The sequence below is a fragment of the Mastomys coucha genome, unplaced genomic scaffold (genome assembly GCF_008632895.1).
Source record: "Mastomys coucha isolate ucsf_1 unplaced genomic scaffold, UCSF_Mcou_1 pScaffold6, whole genome shotgun sequence".
NCBI classification, from domain to species: Eukaryota; Metazoa; Chordata; class Mammalia; order Rodentia; family Muridae; genus Mastomys; species Mastomys coucha.
The window spans coordinates 125,660,321-125,673,905 of NW_022196912.1; the positions used below are offsets into that span (position 1 = coordinate 125,660,321).

At 41.6% G+C, this 13,585-nt stretch overlaps 1 protein-coding gene and 1 pseudogene across 3 annotated transcripts in view; both read right to left on the reverse strand.

Annotated features, from left to right (window-relative positions):
* Positions 1 to 13,585, reverse strand: part of Ppp1r13b (protein phosphatase 1 regulatory subunit 13B) — an 87,982-nt gene that overhangs the window by 31,748 nt on the left and 42,649 nt on the right. For all 3 annotated transcript variants that reach the window (XM_031357634.1, XM_031357633.1, XM_031357635.1), the window contains exon 4: positions 7,134 to 7,210. In XM_031357634.1, the coding sequence (XP_031213494.1) occupies positions 7,134 to 7,210 (77 nt within the window). The remainder of the gene's footprint in view (positions 1 to 7,133; positions 7,211 to 13,585) is intronic.
* Positions 8,391 to 10,626, reverse strand: LOC116080942 (annotated as a pseudogene).

Here is a 13,585-nt window from a genome sequence, read left to right on the forward strand (position 1 = left end):
GGGATTGTTGAATGTGCACACCGCACTCTTAAAAATTGGCTTTTGAAAACTAAAGGAGGGAATTTGTACCCTCCTAGATCTCCAAAGGCACACCTTGCTTTTGTGTTATTTGTTTTGAACTTTTTGCAGAATGACATTAAGGGTCATTCCACTGCAGACCAACATTGACATCCTAATACTTCAAGTTCGTATGCCATGGTGAAGTGGAGAGATCCACTCACTAATGCTTGGCATGGTCCAGACCCTGTTTTGGTTTGGGGCAGAGGGTCTGTGTGTACTTTTTCTAAGAAAGAGGATGAAGCTCGTTGGCTTCCTGAAAGATTAATATGCCAGGTGGACTCAGATCCACAGCTTTCTTAGCAATGTGTTTAAACGCACTGCTGAAAAGTTTTTTTTTTCTTTTTCTTTTGTTTTTGAGCTGACAGCTTTTTCTGTCACTCTGGAAATGCCCGCTTGATTAGGAAAAATTTGCTTTCTCCCGAAGCTAAATAAACAATTTGAATTCACTTGCTCATGCCTGGAGCAAAAGTAAAAGTCACTCCTACAGCATTCAGATGTTTCAGGCTGGTGAAATCCCGAAGTACTGAATTTATTACTTTGCATTGGAATTAAGGATTATTCCCAGTAAAGGTTCCCAGAATCGGAGCCGATATGTTGCAGCTCAATCAGGTGCCTACACTTATCTCCAGTACAGTGACGTGCAGCTTTGTGATAACTTCAGAGAAGGTGGTTTTCAAAAGACTGTGGCAGTTTGTGGACTTTGCAGGCAATAAAGGCATGTCCTGATATTGGGTGCACAGAAGAGGGTGTATTTTGAAAACCTGCATTCTATGAGTTAGGGCTCTGGCAAATAAATCACCTAAGACAAAGGCACGTGCTGAGTGGTTGTGTTTTTGAAAAAACACAAAATAAGCCCGGTTTGTAGTACAAACTAGATGTACGCGTTCTCAAAGACGGGTCAGATATTTTGCCAAGAGATATTATATTATATTGCAGGTGATATTCACCCAGGCACCATGAAAATTTCCTGTGTAAAACCATGATGTTTGATTATGTCTTTGTTCTGCAATGTTTTAAAATAAAAAGGGAGGAATTGTTATATCCCCTCTTCATTTCAGTTATCCATACGACTCCTGACAGCTTCTGTTTGAGGACTAACACCTGAGAGCTAAGACAGATGCTCTCTATTGACTGTTTGTCTTTGAAGAAGCCACCTGACCATGCCTACCACCTGAATACACCCATCGCCTGAGCATGCCCACTGCCTGAGTATGCCAGCCCCCTGTAGATCTTCTGAACCTGGAGACTTTGGCACCTGAACTTTCTTTATAGTTAATCCAGAGACTTGTTTTCAGTTTCCCCTGTGATTATAAAAACCCTTGTTTGTTCTCAGTAAAGTGGAGCCTTGATTGGGATGCAACTTGGCTTCGCATTTTCTCTTGCATTTCAAACCCTCTCTTTCAGGTCCTTTATTCCCTCCTAACTGAGGAGAACCTCGTTCATGAAACTGCGGGCAGTTTCAAAGATCCAACAGGAAAAAGGGGAAGATGATGAAATGCCTGGAGGTAACTTTGTAGAATTATTAATAGATGTTGATCCTCAGAATCAGTATGTTTGATAATGTCAGAATAAAGTTAGATGGCCTTGCTCATAAACAGAGGACTATTCCTAATTTCATCAAATTCCAAGTGCCACTGAAAGAAAGTAGAGAGATTCCCGACATCATACAATATCCACATAAAGTAGGTGTAAGAGGAGATACAACACCTGTACAGAAGCAGCTGGGGACCAGATGGTACTGAGCAAAGCCTGAGCCAGAGGTAACCCTGGATAAGCATCCCAGTGAAGAGCTGTGACATGAATTGCTGGCAAGAGTAATAAAATAACAGGCATCTATCCACACACAACAAGGCAGACTAATCAAAAGCTGTTTCAGAAGCAGGTGAATCCTGGCCTGACCCCACCTATGTTCCTTCTAGAGTAGGTAACATCTACATTACTCTCCTAGACAACGGTTATCTGACATGCATAACCATGTCCTCAATACCACACAAAAAATGAACACTGAGTAATCACATTAGTAACTGCTTCCGAATGTCAATCCTGACATCTATGTTCAGTTGACCAAGTGTCAGGCAATTTAGGTGAAATGATAGTGTGTTTTGCTTTGTTTTGTTTTTAAAGATTTATTTATTTTTATATATATGAGTACACTGCAGCTATACAGATGGTTGTGAGCCTTCATGTGTTTGCTGGGAATTGAGTTTTAGGACCTCTGCTTGCTCTGGTCAACCCCACTTGCTCCAGTTAGCCCTGCTTGCTTTGTCCCTGTTCACTCTGGCCCAAAGATTTCTTTACTATTATAAAAGAGTACACTGTAGCTGTCTTCACGCACCAGAGGAGGGCATCAGATTTCATTATGGATGGTTGTGAGCCACCATGTGGTTTCTGGGATTTGAACTCAGAACCTTCGGAAGAGCAGTCAGTGCTGTCAACTGCTGTGCCATCTCTCCAGCCCTGACAGTGGTTTTTTGTTTGTTTGTTTGTTTTGTTTTTTGTTTTTTTCGAGACAGGGTTTCTCTGTGTAGCACTGGCTGTCGTGGAATTCACTCTGTAGACCAGGCTGGCCTCAAACTCAGAAATCCGCCTGCCTCTGCCTCCCAAGTGCTGGGATTAAAGGCATGGGCCACCACCGCCCTGCGACAGTGTGTTTTTATCAAATGATAAAACAATGCAAGAGAATGAATTTGGAATTCTACCTTATACCATACACAAAAATTAACTCAAAATAGATCATAAATATGAGCTATGTAACACTTGTAACAGAAGAAACTGAATCTACTGGCATTGCAGCATGCTGGACATATGTCAGTAAAGCAGGAGGTGGCTTTTTCAGCAAAGCTGGCTGTGTAGCAGAACTAAGGACAGCCAGGACTCTACCAACAAACATGCTTTCCCATGCACTGTGTCTTTTCAAAGTAATAAGCCATACTTGTGAGCACTTGCATCGAATCAAAGAACCTATGATCTTTAGAGCCGCACACAGTAAAACAAATCTTTACAGCACAGTCAGCCACCAACCAGCCTAGCCTGTCCTGCTGAATTGCAGGCTGTAGAGAGAATTTCCCCAGCCCTTGCTTGAGCAGCTAATGGGCATGACTAACAGCAGTCCAACATGCTGCCTTACTCCAACCACACATCCTTTCTCCCTCATAGCGGGTACTTGATCTGTTCTTTCTTGTCTCAGCTCACAAGCAGAACATGAAGATACAATTGCTCCATCCGGAAATTGTGGGGAAGATATTTCTAATGTCTTCTTAAATTTAAAAATGCATGTACAAGTGCTTTGGAGACAATGAAGTGCTTTACAAGGCAGCGCATCACAGGATTAAAAGGCAGGTGTGCATGCGACAAAGCAAACTAAATTATCTCTGATGTGATGCTTGCAACAGTTTATTCTCTAGACAGGATCTCAGACTTACTTCTAATTACAAGCTCTTATAAAAGGAACAAACACACTTTTAAAAAGTTGTTTTGTTTTATTATATGTGTCTGTTTTGCTGCCTGCATGTCTCTGAAGGCAGTTCCTTCATAAGCCAGAAGAGAGTGGTAGATGCCCTGGAACTGGAGTGACAGATGGTTGTTAGCCTCTGTGTAGGTGGTGGTAACTGAACCTGGATACTATGGAAAAGCAGCCAGTGTTCTTAGCTGCTGAGCCATTTTTTCAGCTCCATAAACACACTTTTAATTTTAGTTTCAGGTCTAAATTTTGTTGCTCTTAACATAAACAATTTTATCAAGGAAGAAAATATGACAGACCTATAAAACTAGCCTTCTCCCTTTATTACACATAAGGATATTGTTCCATTACCATCCCTGAAGCTCAGGTCACTTAGGACTCAAAAGGACTTTCAACAGGTAAGGACACTAGCCACCAAGACTGACAGACAACCTGAGCTCAGTCCTGAAATCCACATGGTGGAGGCATAGATTGACTCCCAGAGTTGTCCTCCGGCCTCCACATACTCTTATACACAGACACACATACACACACATACAGACATACACATGCGCAGACATACATACACACACAGACATACACACACACAGACATACACAGACATACACACATGCACACGCACAGATACACACACAGACATACATACAGACACAGACACACACATACACAGACATACACACATGCACACAGACACACACACACACAGACACATACACACATACACACACAGACATACACACATGCACACATACACACAGACACGCATACAGACACACACAGACATACATACACACACACACACATACACACACACACAGACTAACTTCCTGAAACAGTTAAGAGGTCTCTACACAACTCCAGATTTAGAATGAAAATACTGTCAGACGAGGACTGTGAAATGATCGTTAGAGACTGGAGTGTATGGAAGAGGAACACTTTAACACCAGCACGTCTATAAGTGGCAAAAGGAAATATGACATAGAAACCAAATAGAAAAAGTTATGGGGCTGGGAAGATGGCTTGGTGGACAAAGCACTTGCCACAAGTGTGAGGACCTAAGTGTGAACCCTCAGAACTCACATAAAAGCTAGCCTATGTAGAGCATAGCTGTAACCCCATGGACTCCCCTACAGAGAGAAAAGAGGCAGCAACAGGAGGATCCTAGGAAGCTAGCAGCCCTACTGGTCTGCTGTACGCAGCAGGGGACAACAAAAAGTAAAGACCAACACCTACAGCTACCTTCTGACCTGTACTCACACAGACATGTGCACACACCATATACTGCACACCACACGCACACACGCACGCACATTTTCCAATCACAAACTAGAAATCTGTCTCTCTGGTTGTCTGAATGAGTATGGCTCTCCCATAGCCTCATTTATTTGAATGCTTCGTCCCTAGCTGGTGAATGTTTTGGGAAGGATGAGAGGGTGTGGTCTTGTGGAAGGAGGTGTGGGCTTTAGGGTTTCAAAAGCCATTGCTAGGCGCAGTCTTACTCTCTCTGCCTCTAGTTTGTGGATCAGGAAACAAGCTCTTAGCTAGTGCTCCAGACACATGCCTCTCTACTGCTACTGTGCTCCTACCTTGACGGTCATGGGCATCCTCTAAAACTGTAAGCAAGCCCTCAAATACTTCATTTGAAGTGCTGCCTTCATTATGATGTCTCTTCATAACAGAAAAGCAACTAAGACAGGTTTGATGGTAGCTATCTAGAAAACTTAACAAAACTATTATTAATTGAGTTACTTCCTCACTCCCTCTCTCTCCTCACCTCTGTCTTTGTCTCAAAGTCACAGGGAGCCATCTGTTTCTGCCTCTCAATAGCTGGATCTAAAGAAGTGTACCACCATGCCTAGCTTCTCTCTCTCTCAAGACAGGTTCTCATCTATCCCAAATGGCTTTAGACTCACAATATAGTTAAGGATGATCTTGAACTAATAAGCCTCCTGTCTTTAGCTCTTTACTGCTGAATGATAGGCATATGACACCATTTTTGGTTTGTATGGTAGTAGATATGGAACCCAGAACTTCATACATAACAACTGAATTATAGTCAAGAACACTATAGACAAAGTCTAAAATCGTAACTGCTTAGAATCAGATACAAATATATATATAGTCAATCTTGACAATATAAGCTATATACTGCTTAAAATTTAGAAAGAGGAAAGACGAGCAAGGTAGTAGGAGGCTAGCATCCTTCTTTTACAAAGATGGCCATAATGTGATTCAAAGAAGTTCAAAGAAGCAGAGATTTGGGGCTTGAGTGATAGCTCATCAATTAAGAGCCCTTGCTTCTCTTGCAGAGGACCTGAGTTGGATCCTAGTACTCACATGACAGCTGCCAGACAGTGGTGGCTCATGCCTTTAATCCCGGCACTTGGGAGGCAGAGGCAGGTGGATTTCTGAGTTTGAGGCCAGCCTGGTCTACAGAGTGAGTTCCAGGACAGCCAGGGCTATACAGAGAAACCCTATCTTGAAAGAAAAAACAAACAAACAAAAAAGCCGAAAATAAAACCTCACATGACAGTTAACAATTGTCTGAAACTTCAGTTTCAGGGAATCCAGAGCCCTCTTCTGGCATTCATGGGCACTGGTCATGCACATGGTATACATATATAGATACATACATGCAGGCAAATCACTTGCACATAAAATTAAAAGTCTTAGGAGGTAGAAGAAGAGGAGGAGGAGGAGGTGGCAGCAGTGGTAATTCAGATTAGATCTCCCTTATCCAAAAGCTCAAAACCCAATACTTTGTAGAGTTGTAACATTACTTTTGGACATTCATCAATCAATGAAGCCTATGCAAAGTATTGCCTGTCTGAAAAGCTGTGAGATCTGAATCCCCTGAATAAGCAATCCTCAACCTGCGCATTTAGAGGTAAATCAACAAAGCCAGCATGTCAGTGACCATGGACAGTGAGAGAGGTGTAGCCAGCATGCATAGCATGCAGCAGCATGCAGCCGGGCTCTTCCAGACTTCTTATCAGCATCTAACAAGGCCACACACACACTTGCCCAAGGCTAAATGTCTAGTTAGTTTCAGAGTGGAAGGAAATAAATCAGTCCTCTACTCTTAAAATTATTTGAAAAAGTTTTAACTAAAATTTCCAAAAAAGATCAGGCTTAAAATTTCCCTATCCCCTTGTTCTCTCCATGCACACAGTATTCCTAAAAAGGAAGTCTTCACATGACTTAACCACACACCAGCAAGCCTCGTGCCCAATGCTACAGAGAGCTGAAGGAGCCCATTCTCTCCCTTCAATGGCTCAGACATGGTCACCCTCCGCCCACTCTGTCCCTCAATCCTGACAGTAACCAGAGCATCAATACTGCAGAGATGGAGCTAGAAAAGCGCGCTGTCCAACTCTTTGTTTCAGTGCTGGGAAGTTAGACAGGCAGACCCTGTGCTCCCTGCCGAGTCAGCCCAGCCTATGGAAAGCTCCAGGCCAGTTAGAGACCTCAAAAAACAAGGTGGACGGGCCCTGAGAGACAATATTGCAGTTGTCCTCTGACTTCTTTGGGCTCACAAACACAAGTACCTGCATAAACACGTGGCCAGTACACACAGAAACAAAAAAATTTCAATTTAATTTGCATGACTTACCCCATTTTCAGTGCGCTTTTCTCCAGGTACATTTATTACATTTCTCTGAGTTCTCTGCTCTTGGGTCTGACGGGCACCTAAAGAGATGAGATGGAATGCATGATGATTGTTTCTCCACACTGTCAACTGGATTAGAAACACCACAAACCCACCTGTGTGTGTCTATGAAGGGGTTCCCAGGAAAGTTTAACTAAGGTGGGAAGACCCTCCCGGAATGCAGGGAGCACTGTGCCATGGTCTGGGTTTCTGGACTGAATGAAACGGAGGAGGAGAGCTAGTTAGCACATGTTTGCTTCCTGAGTGTGAGCAATGCCTCGCTCCTGACACCACAGCCAGAGCAGCTCTCCCACCATGCCCTTCCCACTGTGATGGAGAGCTGTCTTTTTAAACTGTAAGCCAAAAGAAACATTGTCAGACATCTTTTCTAGATTTTTATTTTATATTTCTGAGTTTCATGCACGAGTACTGAACTTATTTCCAGATTAAAAAAAAAAATCATCATTCTTGTTGTTTTGTTTTGTTTTTGAGACGAGGTCTTGCTGTATGATATAGCCTTGGCTGCTCGGAACTTACTATGTAGACTCATAGAGATCCTCTTCCCTGCCTCTGCTTTCTAAGTGCTGGGATTGGAAGTGTGTGCCATCGCCGGGTGGTGGTGGAGCATACCTTTAATCCCAGCACTTGGGAGGCAGAGGCAGGCAGATTTCTGCGTTCTAGGCCAGCTTGGTCTACACAGTGAGTTTCAGGACAGCCAGGGGTATATAGAGAAACTCTGTCTCAAAAAACCAAAAACCAAAAACCAAAAACAAACAAAAAAGAAGTGTGTGCCATCACATGTACCTCTATACTTTTAGTTGTATGTGTAAGTGTCTGTGTGTGGGTTTGTGCACAAGAGGGTAGTACTCATGGAGGCAATAAGAGGGTACTGGATGCCCTTGGACCTGGAGTTACAGGCAGTTGTTGGCTGGATACTGGGAACTGAATTCAGGTTCTCTGTAGAAGCAGTATGTGATCTTAACCACTGAGATGACTCTCCAGTTCCAAAAATTTACTTTTTATCTTTTTTCAAAAAGAATTTTTTTATTTTTCAAAATATTTTTAATTTAATTTAATTTATTTTTGTTTTTTTTCGAGACAGGGTTTCTCTGTATAGCCCTGGCTGTCCTAGAACTCACTCTGTAGACCAGGCTGGCCTCGAACTCAGAAAATCTGCCTGTCTCTGCCTCCCAAGTGCTGGGATTAAAGGCGTGTGCCACTACCACCTGGCTCAAAACATTTTTTAATGTGTAAAGTGGAAGGATTTTATTGTGATACCAATAAGAAACCACACTTCTATCTGTTAGCCACCATAAAACATGAGCCAGTACTACTGATTCACATATTCATTTTAAATTAAAGGAAGATGGTTTTGACTGCACTTTCCAATATACTCTGCAGTGATCAGAATTAGCATGTTCTCTTAAATTTCTGTGTTGAACCACAAATAACTAGGTATAGTTTATTCACTGGAACTAGATCTGAAAAAGCATACAAATTTTCCGGTCATCTTCCATCTTTACTGTTATATCTGCCTCTCTCCATCAGCATGCTGGATTCCTCTCATCTTCTACATCTTTTCCAGGGGAATCTTGAGGCAGGAATGTCTGTCTGTTCCCTTGAGAGAATATGGACAAGCTCAACTCCTCTAACTCCATTCTGTAATCTTGAAATGGGTTCTGTTTTGGCAGAATAAGTAAAAACACTAGTAGGATTCTGAGAACCTAAATTCTGGTTTCCTTGCACCATAAACTAGAGACAACTCTGTCCTATGCTCTGCAGACACCCATTTTAACTATACGACTTTGTATTTGCCTGGTCTTTCTCATTTATCCTCACAGTTGTCCTGGAATTTACATAAGGCAGTTATACTTTTATAGAAATTTAATTTCAGAGAGGTCAAACAATATGGCTAAGAACCCAAAGGTATAACATGCCAGAATGAGCCAAACTTGTATTACCTCATCTGAAATTTTATTACTGGAATGTGTCATGCTCTGGAGTTTAAGTAATTTTCTAGGTCCCTTCAGGGATTTATTTTATACTTCTACTGGCTATTTTTTCTCTAGAATGAAAACAGGTATAAATGTTTGGTTACCAAATTGGATCTTCTTAATTTTAGCTACTCATTCATATTTCTCTCATTTCTAAATTTAAAGGAAGTTATTTGTTCAATAGTCTTAAGTATTGCCTCTCAGGAAACTTTTCAAGTTACTTATTTCTATTTGTCAAAAGAGAGACAGCTAGCATGTCTCAGACACCACTAATTCTTCTAAAAGGTTATTTCATATTTAAAACCAATTTAAAACATTAAAAAACCCTCATGGATTTTTATTCTCTAGAGTAGTAATATATATTTTTCTTCCTTTGTACTCAGTTTCCTCTTCACTTGGGAAATATAGTCACTCTGTCTCCCTGCTGATCATCTGTCTCTGATCCAATGCCAGTCTGACAGGAGTCAGGGCTCTCGTTTTCAGTGTTTCTACCCCAATGCCAGTCTGACAGGAGTCAGGGCTCTCGTTTTCAGTGTTTCTACCCCAATGCCAGTCTGACAGGAGTCAGGGCTCTCATTTTCAGTGTCTCCTACAAGGAACAAAGCATCTTAAACTGGAAAGTAAAACTTAATATTGAATCATTTGGGCCACATGATCAATACTGCTAACATATACCCAAGAACTACACATACATAAATTTAAAAAAATTATATGAACAATCCTGAAGAGGTAAAAGAGTTCTCAATGGTATGACCCTGAACTCACAGTAACTTGTATAATTTAATACATGAAAAACAAGGACATGGAGCTTGGAGTCGCACATAGAAAATTGTTTTGTGATTTTCTTCATTTTGATTTTATTGCTTTCCTGTCTTCTGAAGGAAAGATTTTGACTTCGAAAGTATTGAAATATTTGAGGAGGGAATTTACATCCTTCAGTTCTAAATGGTGTTCTTGGGTGATTTTCTCAGCAGTCCATGTTTCTGGAGAGAGTTTATGGTTACTGAGAAGGGTCAATGCTTCTACAACAGTAATCTTGCCTTTGGGAACATCCATGATATTCTTATCAAAGTGATCTCCTATTGGCAGTCTGAATTCTTTTGGTTCTTGCTGTGGTTCAACATCTTTTACTGGCAAGGAAGGCACCAGACCTTTGGAATTGACACAGACATCTCTTAGTAACGGCAACAGTTTGTTATCTTTTCTAAAGCTGCTTCTTTGATTTCTGGATACTGACTCAGGTGTTCCCACAGGAGGCCGCGGGTAGAAGGGTGCTTGGGTGCCATGGAGGGCATCTCTTGCTGATCTCCCACCCCACTCGCTTCTCCATGTTGAAGTTCCTGAAGGTGCGGGTCACACAAGCCCCCATCTCTACATTATGATACCCTTTGTTCGCTGTGCACATGGAAAGACACTGGCACGGTGACCTCTGTGCTCAAAACATTTTTTATTTGATATGTTCACAGCAAGTGTTCACAGAGTCCAGAAGAGGGCACTGGATTCCCTTGGAGCTGGAGTTTCTCATCGTTATGAGCTGCCTGATCTTTATCTGGGAACTGAACTCAGGTCCTCTGGAAGAGGAGCTGTTTAGTCATCTCTTTAGCTTTCAGTTATTTTTTTTTTCTTCATAGAAATGAGAAAAAATAACAAATACAACTACAACCCTTCAATTTTTCACTTATTTGCATATTTATTGAGAATAAGTATAAAAATGGGGGCTGGAGAGACCGACCACTCAGTGGTTAGGAGCACTGACTGCTCTTCCAAAAGTCATGAGTTCAATTCCCAGCAACCACATGGTGGTTCACAAAAATAGGATCCGATGCCCTCTTCTGGTGTGTCTGAAGAGAGTGACGGTGTACTCTCAAAAAATAAATAAAAATGTTTACAAAAAATAAGTATAAAAATACTAGGCCAAGAAATCCAGGACTTAGTACAATAAAAATGTTTTGCAATCAGTCTTTTCATGTGTTGCTTCATATATTTTAATTACACTCTCTCTCTCTCTCTTTCTCTCTCTCTCTCTCTCTCTCTCTCAATCTCAAGCATGGAACTGACATGTTTAACTGGGGTGGAGAAATGGCTCTGTGCTTATGAGCACTGGCTGTTCTTCTGGAGACACTGGGTTTAATTCCCCAACACCTACATGGTGGCTCACAGCCCTCTGTAACTACAATTCCCAGGGGATCTGATACTCTAGAAAGTACCAACATGTATGTGGTGCACAGACATAGATGCAGGCAAAATGCCCATACACATAAAAAGGAAGTAAATAAATAAAATATAAAAACAAACAAACTGTGTTTTAACTACCAGGCATGGTGGTACCTGCCTTTAAGTCCAATAATCAGAGGCACAGGCAGGTAGATCTCTATGAGTCTGAGGCCAGCCTGATCTACATATCCCAGGCCACCAAAGGCTACAGAGTGGAGCCTTGTCTCAAAAAACAACAAAAAAAGAATGTGTCAGGAGCCACGTAGGAATGGCTAAAGACGTGCAAGTGAGTTTTCTGGAGAAGGCCACCAGTCTGCACAGCCTGCCACGGGTGAGCTCTGAGATGCAGGGTCCTTAGAGACTTCATCCACGACTGTTTCTTGTGATGATATGCCTTTCCTGTCACTACTACATAGTCTGATGATTCCTGGGCATCAACCCACCCCATTGAGCACATTCCCTGCAAATCAACATGAAGATGAACTTTTATGCATTTATGCTGTTTAGATGAATTAATGACTTTATAGAATTCCTGATTTGATTCAAATAATTTTAAGAAGAAAATTTAAAGAGATGGTTTTAGCTGTTTTGCCAGAAAGATGTAATAAAGAATCAAAAATAGAATGTGTCCCCTCCTCATAGAATAGTAATAAGTAAAGACTGCATAATAAGGAATACAATGAACTTTCACAATTACACGAAGAATAGAAATAGGCTGGGACAGATTTGTGATCAAGGAAAAACATTCATTGTAGGTCAGATCCAAGGATGAGGCTACAGCTGTGTGCAGAGCAAGGCCATGTGAAACTTGCTTTGCACTCATAAAGAGCCTCTAGAAGGAAACACAGCTTTAAACTTCCTATCGACATCCTTCTGTAACTCCCCTTTTGGGTAACATCTTATCTATGAGGTAACTGTATAAAGAACTTTTGTCCAAAAAGGTATAAGAAGGCTAGAAAGAAGGAATGAAGTGTAGCATCTGGGGCTCAGCCCCATCTACCAAATGTATATATCTATTTTCTATATGTATGTATGTGTGTATGTATGTACACACACACGTACACATGTATGTATATGTATATGTATGTAAGTATGCATGAACACTTGCTGAGTTGATGAGACAGGTGGTTGGGCCTGATGAGAGTGAGTGTGTGTGTGTGAGTGTGAGTGTGTGTGTGTGTGCACATGTGTCTGTGCTTGTTGTCTGTGTTAACGATTTTCTTTCATTTACTTTCTTTTCTCTCTGGTTCATGAAGAGTTAACAAGTTCCAAGGCTCTCCTCTGGCCAGTAAGAAGCCCTTGAGTCTGAGGGAAAAGAAACCAGTGTTTATTAGCACAGGACAGTAAGAGTTACAAGACCAAAGATCATCAGTCTTTGGCCTTCATCTAATGCTATGTCCCACCTCCATTCATTCTAAAGGCCAGGGCAGGCCCCTGGCAGGAAAGAAAAAAGAAATATCCACTTATCAGAGAGTGCATACCATGTGTGTTCTTTTCTGATTGGGTTACCTCACTCAGGACCATATTCTCCAGATCCATCCATTTCCCTAAGAATTTCATAGATTCATTGTTTTTAATAGCTGAGTAGTACTCCATTGTACAGATGTACTACAATTTCTGTATCCATTCCTCTGTTGAGGGACATCTGGGTTGTTTCCAGGTTCTGGCTATTATAAATAAGGCTGCTATGAACATGGTGGAGCATCTTCTGGGTATATGCCCAGGAGTAGTATAGCTGGGTCCTTTGGTCCAATTTCTGGAGGAACCACCAAACTGATTTCCAGAGTGGTTGTATGAGCTTGCAATCCAACCAGCATGGAGGAATGTTCCTCTTTCTCCACAACCTCTCCAGCATCTGCTGTCACCTGAGTTTTTTATCCTAGCCATTCTGATTGGTGTGAGGTGGACTCTCAAGGTTGTTCTGATTTGCATTTCCCTGATGACTAAGGATGTTGGAATACACAAAGTACTATTCACAAACCACAAGAAACTCAAGAAGAAGGAAGATCAAAACGTGGATACTTCATTCCTTCTTAAAAGGGGGAACAAAATACCCATGGAAGGAGTTGCAGAGACTAACTATGGAGCAGAGATTGAAGAAAGGACAATCCAGCCTGATACAGCTGTCTCCTGAGAGGCCCTGACAGTACCTGACTAATACAGAAGTAGAGGCTCATAGCCATCCATTGAACTGAGTACAGGGTCCCC